Raw genomic sequence first — 24,240 nt, 5'->3', positions numbered from 1 at the left:
GGTTAAGGGTAAATCTCTTCAGACCGCATATCGAGAATAAATATACTCTACTTAGGTGTACACTTTTCACTTTTGTTAATAAGAGCTATGAAAAGCTGCAAGAGGAACAGAAAGCCCAGGGAACCGAGTAGGTAGAGCTAAATAATTAGGAATTCTTTATAAGCATTTAGTTTGCTACAGCTTGATACTATTTATGCCCTTCAACATACTATGTTGCTTACTCTTTAGATATCTGCAATCCTCAAAAAGAGTTAAGAGGCACCCTTGAAATTGTATATTACATATATGTCATAATAAGTGTTTATTGAACACTTGCATAATGTATGTTATTAAAATTTTTAGCAAATTATTTTGAAATAAAACCAAATCATTTAATCCATGAATGTTTAGACCCCACTGTGTATATTATTTATTGCTAACACACAGTAGTATGTTAAACACCTTGACACTCTTTCAAGGAGCAGGGGCCACAATTTTCATATGATTCTCAAAGGTCTCAGTTTAAGACCCACCATCGGCCATGATTCTATTAAGGGCCAGCTTCTGGGGACAGTCCCATCAGCTTTGGTCCTGACTTAGGAAGAAAACACAGGTTCTATTACCGATTTCCTCTCCTGCTTCAGCTCCTGCACGTAGCGGGCCAGCTCCACCGTGATCTGCGAGGTCATGTTCTCCGAGATGACTTCGTGCTGCCCGGCATAGTCGTTCATCTCGTTCAGGGTGGAAATGAAGGCCTTGCATGCTGTGTACCTAGGGCAGAACGCAGTACCCGTTCAAACACTGCCCCTCCGTCCTAACACTGTGGAATGTTCATTAATTAAGATCAGGTTAATTTGCATTGCCCTCCCATGGGACCTTGACAATTCATCACACGGCAAAAGAGCTCATCCAAATGGCTCAGACTTAATTACAACTGGAACACTTTTGATTTTGTGAAACCCAAATGCCACACTGTAAGGCAATATTTGGCTTGGTCCCAATAAAACCCAAAATACACCTGCATACTCTATGTGTAGTGGACATTCGGATCTAAATTAGAGACTTTTCGGCTGTCCAGGTGAAGATGCCTTAATTGCAACTGTAGTGGACATCTCTGGCTACTACAAAACCAAACAGAGACTGTAAAGTATCCAACCCACATTCCTGTATTTGCCTAGATTATTTTATACACTTTCCCCAATTACGTTCACTAAAACAATCTGGAATAGGCGGAGTGACTCAGTGTAAGAAAAGTTCACTGAGTGAGTTTTTATTATCCTCTCTCCCGATTTAAAAAGGACACAAAAATGGGCGGTGTGATTTATTTCTATTGACATATATTTCTCCTTTTCCTTCATAAGCCTCACCAGTTGCATAAACGTTATCATGTAACGATCAGTGACAAACACACCTGTATTCTTCTTCCTCCTTTGAGTTCTTTTTAGGTTGGTATTTCTTCGAAAGATTCCTAAAACAAAAATGCAGACATATCACCTTACACAGCGAAACAAAGAGAAATCAGGAATGAAAGATGGAATGGGTGCTTTTGTTTGCAAGCTTTAAAAAATAAATCACAAATACCCATGGCTGGAATCCACTCATCTCCTTCCATCCTTCCATGTGTGAGACGAAACTGGGTTTATTAAGGACTTGCATGGCCTTGATTCTCTAACCTCAATGGGAGAGCAAATCAGCACAGAAGTGGTCGCTAGCTGGGCACTCGCCTGAGTGCACATACCTGACTTGCCCTAACCTGGGTGTCCGGACCCGTGCACACAGCAGGGTTTTCCTCTGTAGCTGGGTTGGGGACTGCTTCTCCCACCAGGTCACCCTTCTCTCAGATCCTCTTTAGCTGGGGTTACTGCTCTAATTTCTAAGTCCAAGGGAAGCATAAGGATGGTGTCCAAAAATTTAAATTAAAAATCTACAGGGCCTCCCCAGTAGCCTAGGGTTTAAGTCTCCGCACTATCACCACTGAGGCCTGAGTTCAATCTCTGGCCAGGGAGCTGACCCACACGGCACAGCAGACCTCTCCTGTCTTGCCCGTTGCTCCCCTCAGCAGTGTATTTCAGTCAGTCTTCCTGTTCTGCTCCCCACTCTGTCTCTGGTGAATCCACTCACCCCCCGCATCTCTGGCCTACACCTCAGTTCTTCACAAAAAATTAAAAACCTAAGTGCCAGGGGCATGTTTTCAAAGCTGTGTGGCTGCTCCCCCCAAATATTCATGAGAGCTCCTGGTGAAGAAGTCTCCCCAAGGAAGTGGAGTCCAGACTTGAGGGAGGGCCTCAGAGGCAGTGAAGAGATCTAACTGGTGGGGCTTTTGACCTTTAACAGGTCTGACCTTTAACGGAGCAGCCCAGCCTCTGTCCCTAACCCCATCTCAAGTCAAGAACCCAAATGCTCTGTCTACATCCAGCAGGTTTACATTTGCATAAAACGGAAGAGGTCACAGACAGCAGGAAAGCACACTGACAGGGGTCCCCCTGGCTGACTTCCCGGGGGCCTGACTTTGGTTTCTGGGACTCAGGCAATAGGCCGAGGCTGACAGGGGACTCTTCATTTGACAGCACCTTCTCCACTTCCCGTTTAGTCCACGTTGCTATTCCTCTTTCATAATAGCTACTTCATTATTTCACATTTTATTTCTTCCATTTCCCCAGAACCTACAGATTTGCCTAGGGGAAAAAACGTGAGCTAATACATTTACAGTTTATGGTCCACTTTACATACGAAGTGAAATGTGATCTCTCTATAAAGTGCTACTCAGTGTGGACTTTGGTAAAAAGGACACTCTCCGGGGTCCAGACCTGAGTCAAACCTGGATGATGCAACTTGAGACAAATTGGTGAGCAAGTCTGTGTTTCCGATTTCTCATCTGTAAGTCCGAGGGGGTCGGGGGAGAGACCTCAACGGCCCCTTCCCATTTGGACACTCCGAGGGGGTACACCCCATCTAGCCTGATAGCAACTGTTGCAATTAATGAATTGCAATAATTCATTATCATAATTCATGCAACAGAGATGTGTCTAAAAAATTTTTAGAGTTGGAATAATGGGTGAAAACAGGATGTACTCACTTGAAAGTTGCCCTTGCACGAGCTACACTTCAACAAAAGAAGCCAACTTTGCTCTGCTGAGACTCTGCATAGATAGCCAAGTGTATCTAATACAGCTAGACCCGAAAGAAAGACAAGGCAGGGGCCTCCCTGGTGGCCCAAGGGGTTAAGCATCAGCACTATGAAGCAATCCGCAGCTACTGGGAGCTACCCACATGGCACGGCTGACCTCTCCTGTCTCCCTGCCGCTCCCCTCAGCAGTGAATGTCAGTAGATCTGCCTGTTCTATTCCCCACTTTGTCTCTGGTGAATCCTCTCACCCCAACCCCTCGCCCCCCACCTCTGGCCTGTACCCCAGGCCTTGTATGCATAAATAAATAAATCTTTAAAAAAAAGGGGGGGTAATGAAAAGGCAGTATCTCCTTAAAGGCTGTGCCTTAAGGGTTAGTTGAAGTTAGTTTAAGTAGGGTTAGTTTAAGTTTCTTAACACAACCACTTGGTAAGGTCAGGTTTGGGAGGAACCACATCAGCACAAGCGCAGGCACACATGGGGGGGCTCGTGGCAACCCAGGACTTGGTGATTGGTAGATTCCTTCCCAGATGCATTGAGAGCGCGTCTACAGGAGACCAAGCACTGAGAAGAAGAGCGGTTTACATGTGAGATATTTTTAGTGTGTGCTTTTAAATATTAACCATTTCTTCTGTTAATGGTAACTCCTGAATTGAAAAGGTCACTTTTTTTAAAGATTTATTTTATTTATTTATTTATGCATACCAGAGGTGGGGCAGCGGAGGAGCGGCTTGAGAGGATTCACCAGAGACAGAGTGGGGAGCAGAACAGGCAGATCTACTCAAACACACTGCTGAGGGGAGACAGGAGAGGTCTGCTGCGCCACACGGGTAAGCTCCCTGGCCGGGTATGGAACTTGTGCTGCAGTGGCTGCAGATAGCTTCATAGTGCTGATGTTGAACTCCTTGTGCACCAAGGAGGCCACCTGAAAAGGTCCCTTTTGAATTCACACCTTAAATAAAAATTCTCTCAAAACTGTTATGTTAAAGGTTTATTTAAATCCATGTTTTGTTGTTAGCTTCTAGTCCTTAGCAGCCATAAAAATAAGTACCCTATGCATCAAGTTGAAGGAAACAGCTTGGACAGATGCAGGTGAAATCAGCAATCTCTAAGGTTCCCTCTGCCACTCAAGTCCTGGGCAGGATGAGAGGCTGATGGTGGTGGGGATCCCCTGTAAAGACCTTCCAGGTCCACGGGGCTATCACCCCCACATGTTGGCCGGTACTGCATTCAAAGTGCTCCTTAAAAGCACCCATGAATAATTCACTCCACAAATGCCAGCAGAGAACTAAAAGCTTAAGGGGTCTGGAGGAGAATTTCAAGTCTAAGGCTATTTCTCTTGGGAATCACTACAAAAAAAAAGATCCACTTTCATTTCACTCTCTGGAGACGGGCTTTCTGGCCCTCTCTGTATGAGACAGCTAAAGAAGAAGTAAGCAAATAAACCACAAAACACATCTTGAAATGTATAGGGTCTTTCTGAGAAATTGTTAGTGCTTTATGCTCTTAACTTGCTCTGCAGAAAGGCTAACGAAAAGGTCAGGGGGATTCCTATTCTTTCAGAGGGTACTGGCTCTTACAAAGGGCAACCCGGGGCCCATCCAGACCTGCTGGAACAGAAGGCCCCGGGCAGGACCCAGGAATGCCTTGTTTTGTTTTGTGCTTCTTTATTTTTTTTGAAAATTCACCACAAGATTCCCAGGTACAAATAACTGAATAAAATTCAATGAGAGAATCATACTTTTCTAACAAAGGGAGAAAACTGAAAGCTGGAAAGTTTTCAACAACAGAAAATAAAACGATGACAAGCACATCAGGACCTGAGGCCGGGTGGGAGGCACGGAGATGGGGTGGCTCGGGCTGACGGAGCCCCTCCATGGCCACCAGCGGGGAACAGTCACAAGACCTGGAAATGGATCCAGACTGAGGTCACCTGGGAGGGGGGGGGTGAGGCACTCCTGTGACAGGAGAGTTCAGCAGAAAGGCTTTGGGCCAAGCACAGGCAGGAGCACCAGGTCTCCACATTCCAGGGCTCCAAGACAGATGCACCTTGGGGGTGGAAACACCCAAACTAGGGATTCCAAAGGACTAAGACCCACCTGATGGGGCGAACTCAAACAGAACCTCTAGCAAAGTTTCAAAAACAAAGCTCAGCGTCTCAAAGGCAAGATGTGCCAGGCCAGGCCCTCACCCCACCTGTGCCCCACCCAGAGCTCAGGGGTGGGGTTCAACTAGAAGCAGAGCCAACTGGACCACTGTGTTATTTACACTAATTACAAAACCTGCCGAGGCGTGGGCCAAAGACCTTCAAGCTTCATCTCATTAAATCCCCTCCACAACCTCATAAGGCGGGAATTACTATTCACCTTTTACAGATCTGAGAGCTGAAACTCAGAGGCCCGATACATCTGTTATGTGGAAGAATCAAGCCTGCCCCCACCGCCTTCCCCCTCCCCCGGGCATCGGGAGAGTAGAGTCAGTGCTCTTTGCCTCTTCGTTAGAGGAAAGTTTTGAGATAATCACCATGTGGAAAGCAGCCAACATAGTCAGAAAATGATGATCTAAAAAACAAGGTGATGTTATGGGAGGAAAAAACTGTATCCCTGAAGTATATAACCCGATAACTAGAATAGAAAAAATACTCAGATAAAATTTGAAAAATTTCCCCTGCAATAGATGAAGAGTTGAATCTGCATTTGAAAGGGGTCTAAAGAAAATGGGTAAAAAAAAAATCATCAATAAGGCGCATTGCTTGGTGAAGTTATCCATCTGCTAAGTCAAACCCAAAAATCCACATCTGTGGTCAAAAAAGAAAAGCAAATCACCTGCAAGAAAAAAAAGAATCTGGCTGGCCCCAGGCTTTTCCATCAAAAACAACACAGCAACACAACTTAGAGAAGGAAAGTGGAACAATTAAATCAAATTGTTGCCAAGTACACTGGCATTCTCAAATAAGAAAGAAAAGAACAGGAGGATAACCCACTAGCTCTAATTGGGGGGAAGATATTCCTATTTTTCTTGATGCCAAGAAACAAGAGTTTAGGCAATGGTAGAAGGAACTATGGGGAGCATACGTCTATGTTTAAATATAGAATTAAGACAAATTAACCATGGGGCTCACGTTACAGACCAAATGACATAGCTCAGCTCAAAGAGGAAGCAAAACAGGTAAATATTATTTTCTTTATCTTTCCGCAGCGAGTCAGTGAGCATGTTTAAAATGACAACATGGAGTTAAAAAATAAAAAACAACAACAGTGAGACCATCGTACAAGGTTTTCATAACCTCTTGGCTAAATCTTGAGTTTATTACTTAAAGTTCAACTAATGCCTCCATTTCACTTTAATGTCTTTTTTTTTTTTTTTAAGATTTATTTATTTATACACGCACTGGGTACAGTCAGAAGCGCGGGAGGGTGAGAGAATTCACCAGAGCCAGAGCGGGGAGCAGAGCAGGCAGAAGGACCGAAGTACACTGCTGAGGGGAGCAGCGGGTGGCAGGAGAGGTCTGCGCGCCATGTGGGAACCTCCTCGCCCAGCAGCCGGGGTTCGAACTGGCGCTGCAGAGGCTGCGGGCAGCTTTGCAACCCAGCGCTCAACCGCTGCGCCACCGGGGAGGCCCTTTAATGTCTTTTTTTTTACTGTCAAAGTAAATTGAAATGTAGTTATCTTCAGAGCGGGATTTCTACATAGTCACCCTTTCTTTATAATGTGCTCCAATAAAAGAAAAAAAAAAAAAAAAAAACACTGGGCGTGAATGGTTTGAGAAGTACAAGTGGTTCAAATGTATAAAAACCTGCTTTCCCTCGTTCACAGGTCAACACACAGGCACAGCTCAGACTTAGCAATTTTTAGTGACCAAATTGGCAAAGATAAGCAAAGACCAGTAACAGAAGCTCTGAGGGTCAAGGTTAATGGCATGACTACTTCTGCCAGGAATGCTCAGGATCACAGCCTCCCAGGAGGCCACTGGGCAGATTCTACAGGAACCAGAGTGATATTTTTTTGGACCCTATCTCCTCGATGGGCTGGCCCAACTGCAACTTTGTTCAAAGTGGCAAATAATTCAGAATAATCAAGACTCCACAGATGAGAGGCAGCCGCAGAAAGGCCAGGGCAGACTGCTGAACTGCTGGGACGGGAGGAAGAAAACACACATCTCCTCATCTGGGTAGGCATAAAAATCTCCCTGGAAGGATACAAAAGAAACTGATAGCTTTATTGTCCCTGCGGACAGGGGTAAGAGAAAGGGCACTTCATTATAAACCATTTTATACCTTTGGAATTTTTAATCACATGAATTCATGATCTAGCCAGAACAAATAATTCAGATCTTAAAAAAAAAAAGAAAGAAAGAAAAAAAGAGTTGCTCGGGGCAAGCAACAGTTGGGTTTCATATAGGCCATAAAAGATGTTTACAATTATATTAGGAACTTCACCCAGCGCTGCCTTGAGTAAATAACTACAAGAGGGGTCAGCAAACTTTTTCTGCAAAGAGCCAGGGAGTGAAGGTTTTAGACTTCCGTAAAATCTAGGTCACGCTCAAGTGGTCTCTCTTGCCAAAACTATTCAACGGCCACTGTCGGCCCAAAGCAGTCATGGACAATATATAGAGGAATGGACCTGGCTGTGTTTCAATAAAACTTTATTTATACAAGCAGGCAGGGGGTGGACTTGCTGAGGGCTGAAGTTTGCCAGCCCAAAGCCCTAATTATCATCTTCTGCATCTAAAACAAGGGAGCACTTTTCCTTCTAATGTAGAAAACATAAAAATTATCATGACAGATGCCTTCTCAAAAAGGTCAAGTGGACGCTGATACTCCAAGCAAGCATTTACGGAACGTGCTGCAGTCCCATGGCCTGTTGAACATGTTGCTACCCCAGGACCTTGGCACACACCCATTCTCACCCTGCAGAGCTACTGGCAAATCTTTCCATTGTGTCAGCTTGTCCTCAGTTCTCCAGTCAGGGGTTTTCCCTGGCCAGTCCAGCTCAGGAGCCCCCCGCCCCCTCATCACACCCTACTGCATCACTGACTGAGCGTATTCGGGGGGGAGGAGCAATGCTATCTTTAAATGCTCTTTATTTGCATGTGGCCCATTTTCCATAGAAGGTGAGCTCCCCAGACTTGGGTACTTCCTGTGTCTCATTCATCAGAGTCCCCCTGGAGCTCCCTGGACATGTTGTCAGTAGTTTTTGTTAAACTCTCATCAGCTCACAGGCCAGCGGGGTGCAGACACATAATTCTCCTCCCAGAATCCAAAGGCTGAGACCTGGAGGCCCCCTATGGGTTCACTCTATCTGCAACTATTTACTGAGCACATTTGATGGCCAGGGGCACTAGTGAGTATAACTCAAGAGCCCCGAAAAACTGAGCAGCGCAGTAGGGGACAGAGGCAGGCCTCTCTGGATAGGTGACATTTGAGCAAAGACTGGAAGGTGACGGGAGTGGCCGGGGGATCCTGCGGAAGAAGGTAGAGATGACATCCAGGGCGTGGTCCCTGCAACCACCCTGGGGTGGGAAGCTGTCTGGGATGTACAAGAAGCAGCGGAAGTTGTGGGGTGGAGCAGGGAGGGAGGAGAGAGGGGGACATCAGAGAGGTGTGGGGCCCACGATGGAGGGCTCTGTGGGAATGCACGGTAAGGATTGTGGATTTAGAGCCTCCCTGGTGGCACAGGGGTTAAAGTCTCAGCACCATGAAGCTATCACCAGACACTGCAGCAAGAGTTCGATCCCCAGCCAGGGAGCTACCCACATGGCGCAGCAGACCTCTCCTGTCTCCCTGCTGCTCCCCTCAGCAGTGTTTTCCGTCCATCTGCCTGTTCTGCTCCCCACTCTGTCTCTGGTGAATCCTCTCACCCCCAAGGACTATGGATTTATTCCGAGTGAAAGGAGGAGCTGCTGGAACTTTGGACGAGTCCCATGATCTGGCTGCTTTGTGGAAAACAGACAACAGGGGCCAGGGAAACCAGTCAGGAGGAGGACAATCCAGGCGAGAGGGCCTTGGGCCAGGGGCAGCTGAGGAGGTAATGAGAAGGGGTTGGATCCTGGATAAATCTAGAAAGTAGAGTTACCAGGATGGATGGGGACAGTGCAAGGGACATTTGGACCAAAGCAGGAAAGACACAGTCTCCTGTGAGACAGCAGGGGGCTGGACTGGAGAGAGTCCCTGCAGGCGCCTCTCTGCTCAGACGTCCTGAGCCACCCAAATGGCGATTTCAGGTGACTGGTGTCTGGAGTGCGGGACAGAGGTCTGGCTCGGAGACACACATTGGCGTCAGGCCGAATAGATGGCCGGGGACACGTACATCAGGGGAAGGAGGCAGGAGGAGAGCAGAGCTGGCGAGGGAGCCTTGCCGGTGAGGTTTCCAGCAAACAAGGGGAAGGGCGCGCCGGCAAGGCTGCTAACGGGTCAGGGCCAGTGAGGTTTGGGTTGAACAACAGGAAGGTCACCGTGCCCTTGAGCTGTCTGGCTGAGTGGTGGCAGCGCAGAGCTGGAGACAGCGAGCCGGGCCCCGGGGGAAGGCCTGCTGCCCAGGAAGCAGACATAGCCGGAGCCGGTGGGGACCGTGAGCTCAGGAATTTTCCTCTTTCTTTTTTAATGACGGGAGACATAACGGGGCATTTGTGTGCTGAAGGGGGAAATCCAGCGGAGAGTGAAGAACTGGTGACGTAGGAGAGAGGGGAATCTATTGGGACAGAGTTCTGGAGTCCACGGGGGTGAGGGGGTGAGAGCTCAGACACAAGAGGGGGCGCTGGATTTAGACAGGTGCACTTTGTGGGGACACAGAGATGTGGGGAGAGGGTGATAATTTCTTCTGACTGCCTCAGTGTTCCCAGTGAAGACGGAAGCAGTGAGGATGGAAGTGTTGGCGGGTTGCTGACAGAGAAGCTAGGACAAGCCCTTGGGGGAGCGGGGAAGCAGATCCCCCAAGGACAGAGAGGGTGACACAGACCCACGGGGAGGCCAGGCCGAGATCTCAGCTCAGAGGACTCTTCGGGAGGATTAGTAATGGTTTTGAAGGATTTCTTCAATTGCTCCTGATCTTTTTGATCAACTTCCCCCAACAATACAGACCCCCGACGTTCTTCAAGGTATAATGAAACAAATATCAATACTTAAATCTCAGGAAAAGTCCATCAGAGCCGCACCCCGCAAGTCTTATCCTAAACCTATACTGAATCTGGAGTCTTTCCTGCATCTTCCCCATTGTGTCACCTAAATCCCTTCCCAGGGGAGGAGACAGGTCTGGAGGCAGGTACAGAACAGCGGGGTTGGCTAAGTACTTTCCACTTATGACACAGGCAGAGACTTGCCAGGAACTGGCTTTATGACATCTAATAACAAACCTCCATGCAAAACAAAAGAGCAGATGAAGTCACCGGGGAAGAGGGGCGCAGGATATGGAGGATGAAGAAAGACACGAACACCCATACCTCCAAGTGCAACAGGGGCAAAGCCAAGGTGCAGACCCTGTTTTGGGAAAGCCGCTGTGGAATCCACTTTCGCGTGGGAGACATTTCATGACCCAAGGGACAGGACTTAAACCCTCGCCACCAGCAGCTCCCATCGGGCACCAGACCTCGATCTGGATTCAGTGAGTTTTAAGACTGAACTCATTGTGCACTGGGCTGTAGGTTTGATTTACCAAAGGAAACAAAACTTGTCATCCACAAAACTCTGCCATTGGGACCACTGAGGTGCTTATTTACAAGCAGAGCCCCCACCCCTTCCGAGACAGGGGCCACATCCCCTATGCAGATGGTCTGTGGATTCAAATGAAATGTTTCTAAACCCAAAGTCATCTAGATCTGGAGTGGGTCTTAAGGCGATCCACACAAACCAATTCAACCAGACCAGAGATCACTGCAGACGCTGTAAGCCACTTCAAGGCGAGCTAAGTTCTGCCAATACATTTCTGCCATTTTATATAAAAAACGCAGATTTCGGGCCTCCCTGGTAGCACGAGGGGTTAAGATGCAGCACTATGAAACTATCTGCAGTCACTGCAGCACGAGTTTGATCCCTAGCCAGGGAGGTACCCACATGGCACAGCAGACCTCTCCTGTCTCCCCACTGCTCCCCTCAGCAGTGTTTCAGTAGATTTGCCTGTTCTGCTCCCCACTCTGTCTCTGGTGAATCCTCTCACCCCCGCATACCTCTGGCCTGCACCCCAGTTCTTGTGTGCATAAATACAATAAAAATCTTTAAAAAAAATAAGAACAATTATTTCTATTCCAGAAAAAGAGACTGTGAAAGGATTACACACTTATACTAGAAAAAGAGAATATAAGCAACATGCAGGTCCATCTTGCAGAAAACAAATAGCTTTTGTCAAGAGCAACTTACCTGAGCTGCTTGGCATAGCTGAGTTCGATCTCTGTCCTTTCCTTTACAAACTTGATGTATTTCTCGAGAATATCAATTCCCCACTGTGTGTGTTTTTCTAAGTTGTCAAATTGATCCTGTTTAAAAAAAGAAACAAAGAGAGGGCGTTTACAATCTTCCTCCGTGATTAATGTCACTGCAGTAGCCAAGTCTCAACAATCTGTCACAGGTGAAAAGCGGCTCGGATTTTTTCCACGACTGGACTTGAGGCTTTTGGATGTGGGGTTTGAATAAACATCACCAAATTTGGTTTGAGAACTGCCTGGGGTACTGAACTCTGACCCATCTGTTCATGTTCTCTAGACTCACTAGAAACGAGCTTTTGGAATACAGGTAATGTCCCAGTGCCAGGAAAATGGCTTTCCAGACCCCAACCCTGGGGCAGGTGCTCTGGGAGTCTGTTCCAAGTGCGGGCCCGTGGGGCAAAGAAATCGGAGCAAGAAGCCTCACAAAATACTGCTTCCCTCCAACCAGGCAACAAGCAACGCGCATGGGGATGTTCAAACCTTCAGAGACACTGTCTTGGGCCTCCACATGCACCTGGGGAGCTCAGAGCGGGAAACCAGAGTGGATGGAAACACACCCCAACTTGCAGGGAGCCCGGAGGCTCCTGGCCTGGAGGAACGAGAGGGCAACGCTTAATGCAAAGCCTGGAGATGCCAGGGACGGGCGGGAGAGAGGGCGGGTGCGGGCGCGGGAATGCGTGAGCCCTGGGGTGATGAACAGGAGGCCGGGTCAGCACCCAGGGCCTTCGAGGCCCAGCTAAGCTGCTTATACTGCCAGGTGGGCACAAGCGGAACTAGGACTTGCCAGGGAGTGGCACAGCCACAGGGAAGTTTATGAAAATTCACTTTCTATATTAAAAACAATTGTTTTCTCCTGAAACACCAAGGAGACGGGAAGTTTACTGGCTGCCATGAGAGAAAAGGGGAGCCAGAGGGAAGATTTTACAGACATTTGAGTAAAACCAAGTAGTCCTGGCAATGACTGGGTGAAGAGGGAGAGATGGGTGGACTTCCTGGGGGCGGGAGGTCGCTGGCTGAATAGGTGACCAGAGAGATGGAGGGGCAGCATTTTGGGGTGAAGTGTCAAGTTAAACGAGGGGGTACCATGTCTACAAGAGTGGGGGACACAGATTATGCACAGCTCAAGGCAGGGGAGCCAGCGGGTCAGAGGCAACGGCTAAGGATTGGAGCGGCCAAGTCGGCTGGCTCTGCGCTGCATTAGTCAAGAGGCCTTGGCTCCAGAAACACCTTCCAGAAAGGACCGTGGCCATGAGCCAGAAGGGACCTTTAGTGTCACCGGCAAGCGAGAACTGCAGGGAGACAAAGAACAAGCTGGTGTGTGGGGTCCTAAGGATGAGGGTTCTGGCCCCTGAGGGTTTCTCTGGGGCCTCACAGAGCTAGGCCACCAAACCTCTCAAGATTTTTACTCATTTGCCTCCAAGCTGCAGAAATAAATCCTTGCCTAACTATGCAAATCATCTGTGAGGCTTGTGTCAACGGGAGAGACACAAATCGAATATATAAAAAAAAAACCAATCTGACAGCACACTGGGGTGTCAGGCTAGGCTTTGGCCGGGTTTTAAAATCTAACGTCCTCAGTCTTCTGCCATCATCTCATTTTATTTTTCACTCCAGGTGGTGCAAACTGTAAAACGAGTAAATGCTCCCCATCAGTCAGGTCTGGGGGGAACTGGGCAGGTGGCAGCTTCCAAAGCCCTTTTTCTCAAATTCGAGAAACCTTCTTTTGAGGAAAACTCATTTCCTCCACCGACTCCCACCAGGTCCACAGAACCGTTGGAGAAACTTCTGGAATGCGGGCTTTCTTTCACTCACATTCTCCCCTAATTTGAAAATAATCACTCTGTCTTCATAACTGATCAGTGTTAACATGATCATAACAAATCAGAGACACGTATTTAAGGTTTTCATTGATGTTGAGTCCTCAATAGTAAATGCCACACACTTCTAGATGCCATTTCAAAAAACTTTGCTCAGGGGATTATTTATGTTATCTGTAAAGATAGGACTGTCAAGCAAATGAATCATGTAAACAACACAGCAGGTCTTTTTAAACTACTGGAGAGAACAAATACTGTGTACAAACAAATCGAGTAAGGATTACACATCATTCTGATCTATTTAGAGCAAGGGTTTTTCTTTTTTTTTTAAAGCTCTGCTTGAAAGCAGTAACCCTTTGTGGTCTTGTTGCAGCGATCATCTTTATCTCAGAGTCCTTCTCACACACCCCTCTCCTCCTTGGCCAGCCCTCCCCCTGCAACTCCCATTATCCCCAAAGCCTGGGCTATTTTCAGCACTTACAAAAAAAAAAAAAAACCTGCTAAACCGTATGCTTTTAGATTTTACCCTCTTGTCCTGGTAACCATCAAGCATATTTTCCTGTCTATTAGCTGGCAATCCTTCAGCCACTACGTAGAGAACATAAGCAACAGGTTTTGTTAACAAACCCTTTTTAAGAATTGCATTAGGGCTCTTTGCGCAGCGGTTGAGCGCTGGTTGCGAAGCTGCCCGCGGCCCTGTGCGCCGGTTCGATCCCCAGCTGTCCTTCCACCACACCCCTCTCCTCCTTGCGCCAGCCCTCCCCTGCCGCCCATTATCCCCAAAGCCTGGGCTATTTTCAGCACTTACAGGTGCTTCCTTGAAAACCTGCTAAACCATATGCTTTTAGATTTTACCCTCTTTGTCCTGGTAACCATCAAATTCCATATTTTCCCTACTCTATTAGCTGGCAATCCTTTTCAGCCACTACGTAGCCAACATAAAGCAACAGGTTTTGTTAACAAAACCCCTTTTTAAGAATCTGCATTTGAATTGAATCCACCTTAAAAGTACTGGCCTCCAACCAACAATATGTTTTCAATAAAGTTATCTGTCCTCAAGAACACTGTGTAAACTACAGCACGCACTTATGAAAATAACAGTCCAGAGAAGATGGAAAATCTTAATAATGAAACTCTTACTGAGCAACAAACAAACTAACACTTCTGGTGACAAAGGCCTCGTTCTCCTACCCTGCGTTAAGACCTCTGTCCTCCTGTCCCTCCCCACTGCTGTCCCGGGAATGGACACAGCACGGACTCGACAGCAAAGAGAAAATTCAAAACAGATGAAAAACTAATCAACCCCCTTACATTCTTGACTAAAATGTGGAAAACTTCATGGAAAAAAATGCCAGATCTTAAAAAGACTCCTTTGTGAGCAAGTACTATACATGGACCTTTGAAAAAAAAAGTCCTGCTCCTCCGGGGACTGTGCTGTTATCAAAAATGCATCCGTCCTGTTGGGTGTCACGTGACAAGGGTTCTGAGGTTCCCCACCCCCGTGCCCTCCCCCGCTTAAAACTCATGAAGTACCCCAGAGAGCTTGTGTTTATGCGGTTACAACGGCCAACATTTACTCTATCAGAAATTAAACATAGGTATTCATTTAAAAACACAACAGTAAATCCATTACATATCAGTGCAAATTATAATTAAAGTCTTGGGGCCTCCCCGGTGGCGCAGGGGTTAGCTCTCAAGCTAGAGCCAGCCACTGCAACTTGAGTTCGATCCCCAGCCAGGGAGCTGACCCACAAGGTGCAGCAGACCTCTCCCGTCTCCCCACTGCTCCCCTCAGCAGTAGATTTCAGTAGATCCACCTGTTCTGCTCCCCACTCTGTCTCTGGTGAATCCTCTCACCCCCACCCCCAGCACCTCCGGCCTACACTCCAGTTCTTGTATGCATAAATAAGTAAAAATAATTCTTAATTTTTTTTAAAAGAATTAAAAAATTAAGGTCTTGAGTTTGCAAAATAAAAGACAGCGAGATGAGAGGCGTTGGTCTATGTCTTTGCAAATCCTTTTCATGTCTGTCTTGATGGGAGGCAGCTGGAGGCCCACAGCTGCTTCTGCACTCAATCTGTCCCATGCTTTATTGAAGCAGATGAAGAAATACAATTTCACACACGTCGTAAAAATACACAACAACGGAGGAGTATGTCGATGACCTTCTTAGGGAAGTGTGGACATTCATACTTGATACCACATCAAAACTCGACAAATAGGGGCCTCCTTGGTGGTGCAAGGGGTTAAGCACCGCACTATGAAGCAATCCGCAGCCTCTGCAGTACAAGTTCGATCCCCTGCCTGCCAGGGAGCTACCCACATGGCACAGCAGACCTCTCCTGTCTCCCCACTGGTCCCCTCAGCAGTGGATTTCAGTAGATCCGCCTATTCTGCTCCCCACTCTGTCCTCTCTCTGTCTCTCACCCCCCCCCCACCGCATCTCTGGTCTGTACCCCAGTTCTTGTATGCATAAATAAATAAAAATCTTTAAAAAAACAAAACTCGACAAATAGTAGCCTCCTAAAGCCTGGTTGCCACAAGGAACTTGAAGCCATCGCCATGAATTTTTCACACTTGGTCCCGTCCCACACACGTCCGGCCGGAACGCACACCCGAGGGTGACTGCGTGGAAACAACATCGCGGGCGCAAGGGTCCCCCGAGGGTGACACAGGTAGCTCAAGTCTCCATCACTACCTCTCTCGCCTTGTCGGCGGAACCCTGAATTATCTGGAAGCAGGCAAGCTCACAGCAGCAAATACAAATTTTCCAAAATTCAAGTTTTCTCTTCAAAGCTGGGATTTGACCTTCAAAGCCGGTAGCAAATGTCAGGCTGCGGCTCCTGGCGGCTCTTTCCTTGCAGCGACCGCAGGCTTTGCCCCACCGAGTGTCCACGAGCTCAGTGGTCAGCAGTCAGGGGTTTTTAGAGGGAACAGGGCGACGCAGCACCTGCCCCCAGCACCTGCCCCAAGCGTGAAGCCCCGAGGTGAGGCCCCAGGTGAGGCCCCGACGTGAGGCTCCGGCCGCCTGCTGGTCAGATGCCACAGAGCTGCGATTTCAGCCACTCGCAGGGATGGTGGCGTTTCCTTACAACACTGACTTTTTTTTTTTAAATACTGACTTTTTTTTAACAGCGCAGGGGGGAAGAAAACCGCAGTGCAGGGGGAGCCGTGCCTCCGCCAGGCCGGGACCTCTTTGTCCTCCTGCCTGCACCCCCAGCACGGACCCACCCACTGCAGCCACGCCTAGCTGCATCCTGAAAACTGCTGGACCTTGGGGACTCCACCAGAGGGTTTCCAGAACCTTCAGAGGCTCAGGAACCACACCTTAGGAAGCACCACGGTGGGATGTAAACTCTTAAGATTTTCACTGGGGTGGGGGTGGGAGTGGTGGGGGTGGTGTCAAAACAGGGGTGTAAAGAGCACAAGGGACTGTGGTGAAGGGGCGCTGGAGCACAGTGTAGGAAAACCCCAGGACTAGCCCCAGGGGAGAAATCAAATGCTGTCCAAAAATGAACAATGATGTAAATAAATAACTTTAATATAAAAATAGATTTCCACGCGGGAGGAGCACACTCTGGAAGATGAGGGAAGCCAGCGTGCGCATTTGGTGTGTGAGTGCCAACTGTCTGCGCCCCAGGGCCTGGCCCTTTGCCAAGAGGATTGCACGTGGATGTTTTGTTTACAACGAGGGGCCCCTTGCAAGAAGGCATACAAGAGTTGGGGTGCAGGCCAGAGGTGGAGGAGCCCGTGAGAGGATTCACCAGAGAGTGGGGAACAGAACAGGCAGATCTACTGAAATGCACTGCTGAGGGAGCAGTGGGTAAGACAGGAGAGGTCTGCTGCGCCATGTGGGTAGCTCCCTGGCCAGGGATCGAACTCCTGCTATAGTGGCTATGGATAGCTTCATAGCGCTGGGACTTAACCCCTACCTACCAGGGAGGCCCAGCACACCACCCTCCCAGCCCCTCTTAACCTCTCCAGGCTCGCTGACGCCACGCCCACGAGAGCCTGCGTGCAGCTCTGGAAGGCACGGCAGTGGGTAGGCCAGCTCGTGCTGCCGTGTTGTACACAGACCCTCGGGGATGCTGTGGTGAGCTCCTGGACGCCTTGAGGGTCAAGCCAAAACAAGTGGGAACCGCGGCATCTGCAGGGGGCAGGGACTGTGAGGATCACCAACTCCACCAGACACCAATTTTGCCTTCACAACATTCAAAGCCACATCGGTGTGAGAGCCGGGGTTGCTAGGTCGGCGTAGAATTCGTCTCGGTTATTCAGGGTGTCATCTGAAATCTTTTTTTTTTTTCAAAGTACGCAAGAGAGGTCACAGGCGCCGGGTGCAGACGCGCTGGCTGCTTAGGTCTCGCTTCCCACGGCCTCGCTCCCCTAACTCCACGAGTTTTTCTCCCAAGTATAGGTCAATGTTTAGTGTGCAACTTCCTGTAGGTGAAAATCATACCACCCCACGCTAATCCAGACTCCCTGGAATAAGCCAATCTAGTGAAAATCTAAGTTGCTAAAGTTACCTCTGGGGAAATGAATGGCTCAGACAAAAGGCAGGCAGGTCCTGAGCCAGCCCCTCCAGGGCAGCCCCTGGGGCAGCAGTGAAAGGGACCCTGCCCCCCACCCCAGGTTATCAGGCTCACTGATGGGGGGCGCTCCCTAGGTTACTGTTTAGGGCAACTCTTTTTTTGGATAAACCCACTTTCCTAAGGAGGTGGGCGCTCAGAGCAGACCTCAAAGGTCCCCCCTTGGGCAGGATCCCCAGGACATCACTGGCACTGCCCTCCCCTTCTCTCTGAGAGAAGTGTCAGAAGGTGTAGATTACCCAGAGGAACAGAACAAGACCTCCACTCCAAATGCCTTTAAAAATCAATTTGGTTCTGAATAGTAAAGTCAGCTCTATAGAAAGGCACAAAGACTTAACCCCGGTGAACAAAAATGTGTTTGAAACTAGAGAAACAGAATTCCAGGGGTATCTGGGATGACAAAGGCTTCAATTAATCTCCATGAACGCGTTAAGGATTTTTTTCACATGTTCTATGGACAGCAGAAGACCCAAATGTATTTTTTTTCCACATAAAAGTGTCAGATCTTGAAATGATGAGAAATGATTATCCTAAGTGACCTCAATGGTCACCCACATAAAAATGGCACATGACAGGGGGCAATCTTGTTCCCCTGAAGTATTTAACTGTCCATTTATCAAAAGAAACCATTCCCTGGCCCAAATAGTCATGTTTCCTGGCTCAGCAACACAGGTCAGCGACAAACTGCCATGGAAGTCAAGCCAAAAAAATCTCTTCTTTTGGGGATCACTTTGCACTGAGACCCCCGCCCTCCTCACCGCCTCAAAAGCATGTCCACAGCATCATTATTTCTGTGGAAATCTGTGTCTGCCTTCTTTTCTGGCTCAGCCACAGCAAACTTAGAGCGAGCTGCCGCCCCAGGGAACACGCATGCTGAGGAGACTGCCACCGTCCTCACCACAGATGTCCCGCCACCCCTGTCCTCGGTTTCTTTCAAGGAGCACAGATATAGGAAATCGTGTATTCATCTATTGCTTCTGAATTGAGGTCTTTGCTTTAGGGTGCTGTGCTCCCTTAGCTGAAGATGCCTGGTCAGCAGCGGCCCCGGGCAGATGGATGAAACAGGGCTCCGGTGTGACAGCCAAGGTGACACAGTGCATCTGAGCCAGATGCTTTCACTTTCACAAAGTGAAAGTTTTGTTGGACTCAGACTCTCTTTAAAATGCAAGTCGCCAACTTGCTGTAGAAGCAGGGCCACGTTTACCCCACCAGCCCATCACATCACCTGCTTCTGTTGTGAAAAGGAAAACACTAGGAAATTATTCTACGTTCAAGCTTCTCTCCAGCAGCTGCGTCCTAGGCAGAAGAGTTGAGACCAAAAACAAACGCAAGATGGAAAAAATACATGTATGAGTTTTTAAAAAAAGCCTCACTCAGAGTTTAAACGGCAGCAGCGCATGGATGAAGCTACTGACAAGAAGGAATGGGGAGAGGCACACAGAATAGAAACTGCCTCTTCGTGTTTTCATAACAATAATTACATTGTTTGAAAGGGCAGTTAGGAGGCTGGTGCTGGAGAAGCAAAGTGGAAGGGCACAGCCAGGGGAACATGGGGCTGGTGAGTGTGGGCCCCCAAGCCAGGGCGCTGCGGTTTTCCTCTGCACCCTGAAATCCAAAGGGAGGGTGAGACCGGCCGCTTGGAAGAAACGCACCAGAATTTGGGCTACGTTGGAGTCTGGGTGGGTGAGATTTGGAGGGGACGTGGGCATGGAATGTATTCCTTTAAGAAGGCGCAATAAACCGCTGACCCATTTCAGGTCCCTAAGACACCGGGGCTCTTATGGCCCTGCCCCCCATTCCTTTGGATATGCCAGAACAGCAAACAAAAACAAACACCTGCAGGGCCCCAATGGTACCTGCACCGCCCTAATCATTCTGAATGAAGCAGACGGAGATGTAAGTAATAACATTTTCAAAGGAAAAAATCTTAGAGAGCATGTTCTCTTTTCCACTGAAAAAGAAACACTGATTTTTAAAATACTCTTGAAAAAGGGACTCCTGCAGATCAGCGTGGTCACATGTCTTAAGACAAGGATAAAGGATGATGAAATTGTAAAAACGAGGTGTACAAAGACGGGTTTGGTGTCATTTTGGCGGGCTCCAGGGACCCTCGTAGGAGACAGAAGGCAGACTGAGAACATCTTGCTTTTTATGAGGACAAGACACTGCCTCGCTGTGACATGGCAAAAGGGGCTCAGCATGATTGTCAGATGGACAGATTGTAAGACAGACGCCTCTGACATGAAGCCTCGGTAGCAGTAGCAGTGTCCAGCTTCGACCTGGACGCGGCAGCTGCCGGCTCATTTCCTGGCTTCCTGCACAGGCTGTCCCGGGTGACTCCATCTCCGTCCTCAGGCTGCTCATTCAGCAGAGTTCATCCACCATCCCCTCCTCCTGCGCCCTGCATTCCTTTCAGCCCCGGCGAGCTAACGTCCCTCTCCAGCATCCCACAGCATTCTCTGCAAGTGATTCTCCCAGCAAACAAGGCCCAGACCCACCCAAGGGCAGAAGAAAAGAGGGAGAAAGAAAGAAGCCACGCCCTAAATAAATATTTTGAAGCACTTTGAAGGCAATCCAAAGACCGAAGAGAGCAAAGGCTATAACCTAAATTTTTAATGAGGTTCAAAGGCAGGATTTTTTTTTAAAGTCCTGACTTATTTCTAAGCTCTAGAATTATATCTGGGAATGCATGTATTGCAAGGGGGGTGCAAAATACAAAAAAAAAAAAAGAAAAAGAAATTAAGGGTGTCCCAGCACCTGAAACTCAGTTAACGCCAACGAAAAGGATTTTCCAACTACTCACCAGTGAAATCACTTGCAGTTTTAAGTAAAGGTGGTTACGCCGTCATAGGTCTTGCCATTTCTAAGGCAAGGAAGCCGAAGCCTGTACCCCACTGACACGGTGGGGTGTCTGGATTCTAAGAACCCATAAAACAGGCTCGACTGGACCAATCAGGAACTGTGTGGGAACAGGTGCTGGGGCTAAGAGGGGAAAATCTCCCCCATGCATGCCAAATTAGGGGGGAAGCTCTGGTCTGCAGGTGAAGACGGCTGCGGTGCCAGACAGTGGGACCCTGGCATCCGGGGCAGAGGTACACACAGCTTTCCACTGGCTGGTTCAAGTCCTTTGGGACGCTGGCCTGTCCTTACCGCCTCTGGTTCTGCAACACACCCCACCCACACCATGTGGGAGCACCTCTCCGAATACAGGATCACTGTTCCCATCTCCCTGCAGCTGGGACGTGAACATGTGGCGTCCCCTGGCCAGCCAGATGTGTGGGGCCTCTAGGGCGGGCCTCTGAGAAGGGCTATCTCCCTCGTAAACACCTCCGCTCCCTAACCTGCAATCGCAGCTCCCTGTGCGGTTGGAACCCAGCAAGCCGGAGGAGGCAGCATCGCAGGGATGCCAGGAATGGCAGGAATCCCAGGTGGGGAAGGACCTGGCTGGCTCTTTGACAAAATTGCTGAACTTTGACATCAGCCCTGGAACCTCCCTCCATCTCTGGACTTCGTGTAATGTGAGGTCATCTGTGTCCTTATCATCTAAGCCACTTGCTTTTGGATCTTTTGTTACTTTTCAGCTAACCACATACACCCAAATGGCAGTTAGTCAACCATTTCCTAGGGAAAACTGACCGCGATCCCCACCGTTGACTTGACCTGAATCAGAGTGCAGAAGCGAGGCTTCAAGGGGGGTGGAGGGGGGTAAAATACAAGGGCGGTGGCAGCTCTAAGCACGGGGCCCGGATGAGATGTGGGAAGGCGGGAAGTCTGAGAGGAAGGGATGCTTAAGCTGAAACGAGAAGGATAATAAGTGAGGGTCAGCCAGGGCGGAGGGAGAGGTGGGGAAGAGGAAAACACCCCAGGCAGAGGAACCCCAAGTGCAAAGGCTGGGGAAGGGAGGCACCCCACCAGGGAGGATGATAAAGAACCCGGCAAGACAGACGCAGGGAGGGGCAGACCCGCAGGGCGGTGACCACACACAGGCTTAGAGGACTGGTGATTTCAGGACTGGCATGGCTGTTTGCCAACCAATACTATCCCTCTTTCTCTTGAAGACTTCGTGGCTCGCAGCCTGTGTGCTGAATTATTGAGCGCGGCTAGGGCTACAATCCACCCTGAAAAGGCCTCTGCTGCTGTGCCGAAGCCCCAGTCTGTTGAAGAAGAGAGATCTAATTTTTGAGATAAGTCAAAAGCCTTATCGATTGATATTCGCGTCTCCTTTGGCTCTAATCCAGATAGAGCAGAAGTTTTAATGCCATCTCTCCAAACATTCCTAAGCCCCTTGCCCTGGGAGCCGGGACCCTGGGCTCAAGTTCTGACGGTCACAGCTACAAAAACCCAGGGACTTTGGACAAGATTCTTTGTCTATGAAGCCTCAGTTTCCTCATCTGTAAAATGGAGGGACTGTCTCACCCTCCTGGATGAAGGTTCTTTAAAAAAAAATCAAAATGTATAAAAGATGTATGGAAATGTACAGTTTTGTTACTGGTCCTGTCATGTAGTGCCACACTCCAGTAACAGTTGGTATCTTGGCATTGACATTCCCTGAAGAGAACGTGAAGTGAGATATAGGCTTCATAGGAAGGAATAAGCCATTCAAAAGACTGGATTTTAAAATAATTTATTGAGATAAGTGCTCAGAGAGAGGTCATTATCGCTGTCTTAATGCAGATGCACCATCTCTCATTTGAAACACAAAAATCCCCAAATCCCTGAAAGCCAATTTTTTTCCCCTTATTCATCTGGTGAAAAACCTCACCCAGGTCTATTTATAGTCTCGATCACACTGATTATTCATACCTCTCATTTCATTCATACATCATGTGATAGACTTACTATAGTTCCTTTCTAAATTCTAAAAATGTCTGGAATTTCAAAACACATTTAGCTCCAAAGGTTTCGAATAAGGAGTTAGGAGCTTCATGTTGGGAAAGTAGTTGTTCGCTAAGACAAGACAGGAAATACAAAAGGCACTGGGATTGGAAAGGAAGAAATGAAACCATCATCATTCAGAGATGGTACAACTAACACCAGCATCGACGGGTAAGTAGATATAGAATGAGTGTTTAGCACAACTGCTGACTATAAAATGAACATATAGAATCCAACTGCTTCTCTGTCCACCAGCGAACAGAGCTTGAACTTTCAGAAACAAAATCACTTAAAATAGCATGAAAAACTGCAAGAAGAGAGAAATACACTTAATAAAAAATGTGTAAAACCATAACAGAGAAAATGATAAAACTTAATTAAAAGACATTTCAAAAAATAAGTGAGAGCTATGAGCCATATTCATAGATGTTCCAGATGCTTCAGATTGTAGACAGCAGTGTGTCCCCAGATTATCTGTAGACTCAATGCAATTCTGATTAAAATCCCAACAGGTTTTTTTTTTCTCTTTTTTTTGAGACTATAATTCAGGGTTGCAAAGGTCAATGAATAGAATAGCCAAAACACTCCTGAAGAAGAGCAAGGCGGGTGCCAGCTGCCCTGGAGACTGGCTTATTATAATGTGAGCCCACAGGCTCAATGGTATTGGCCAGGAACAGACAAATAGGCAAATGCAAAGTAGAAAGGCCAGGAACCAGCCCACGCAAAAAGAGAGAGAGAGAGAGAGAGAGAGACTGAGAGAGACTGTATATGGAAAAGAGGGAGAACGTGAAGGCTGAGGACCTGAACTTGAGCCAGAATGAATCGGCTTGAATTCTGGCTCTTTGACAGAGCAACCACGTTACATGGTACAAGTTACCCAGCCTTGGTTTCTGTTTCTTATCTTTAAAATGAGGATTAAAATTATCAGGATGAAAGCAAAATCGATTTGCAGGCTTATTGTAAGGATTAAATGTTATCTTAATCTTGTGTCACTGCTTGGCACAAGGCAAGCCCTCATTAAGTGCTAATGCCATTATCCTCACGATGATGATGATGATGATGATGATGATGATGATGATGATGATGATGATGATGATGATGACGACGACGACGACGAGGCGGAGGAGGTGCTTCACCACCCCGTTCTGTCATTGGTCACTGATGTACTTCCAGCTGCACACCACCACCGTCCTCTTCCTCATGATAATGAAGGTGATTGATGGGCTTCCATTTTTGTACATCATCATCATCACCACCATCATCACCGGCCAAGCGGGGAGAGAACTGGCTGTTCAATAAAAGATGCTGGGCTAATTGTGTATCTATTGAGAAAAAAATGAAATCAATCCTCTACTTCTTACAATATTTCTAATTCCAGCTAGATTAAGGATGAAGTTTAAAGACAACAGTATACAATTTGCTGGAGACAACAGAGAAGC

The 24,240-nt window shown here is 47.9% G+C and overlaps 1 protein-coding gene across 10 annotated transcripts in view; it reads right to left on the bottom strand.

The window, feature by feature from the left end:
- FNBP1 (formin binding protein 1) overlaps positions 1–24,240 on the bottom strand; it is a 117,611-nt gene that overhangs the window by 60,432 nt on the left and 32,939 nt on the right. For all 10 annotated transcript variants that reach the window (XM_037494311.2, XM_037494312.2, XM_054688679.1 and 7 more), the window contains exons 2-4: positions 11,456–11,571; positions 1,391–1,447; positions 603–750 (exon numbers count right to left, since the gene is read on the bottom strand). In XM_037494311.2, the coding sequence (XP_037350208.1) occupies positions 603–750; positions 1,391–1,447; positions 11,456–11,571 (321 nt within the window). The remainder of the gene's footprint in view (positions 1–602; positions 751–1,390; positions 1,448–11,455; positions 11,572–24,240) is intronic.

This window comes from Talpa occidentalis, unplaced genomic scaffold (genome assembly GCF_014898055.3).
Source record: "Talpa occidentalis isolate TD23 unplaced genomic scaffold, MPIMG_talOcc4v2.1 talOcc4.7, whole genome shotgun sequence".
Taxonomy (NCBI): Eukaryota; Metazoa; Chordata; class Mammalia; order Eulipotyphla; family Talpidae; genus Talpa; species Talpa occidentalis.
The sequence above is the reverse complement of the archived record's forward strand: the minus strand, read 5'-3'. Positions and strand labels throughout refer to the sequence as shown.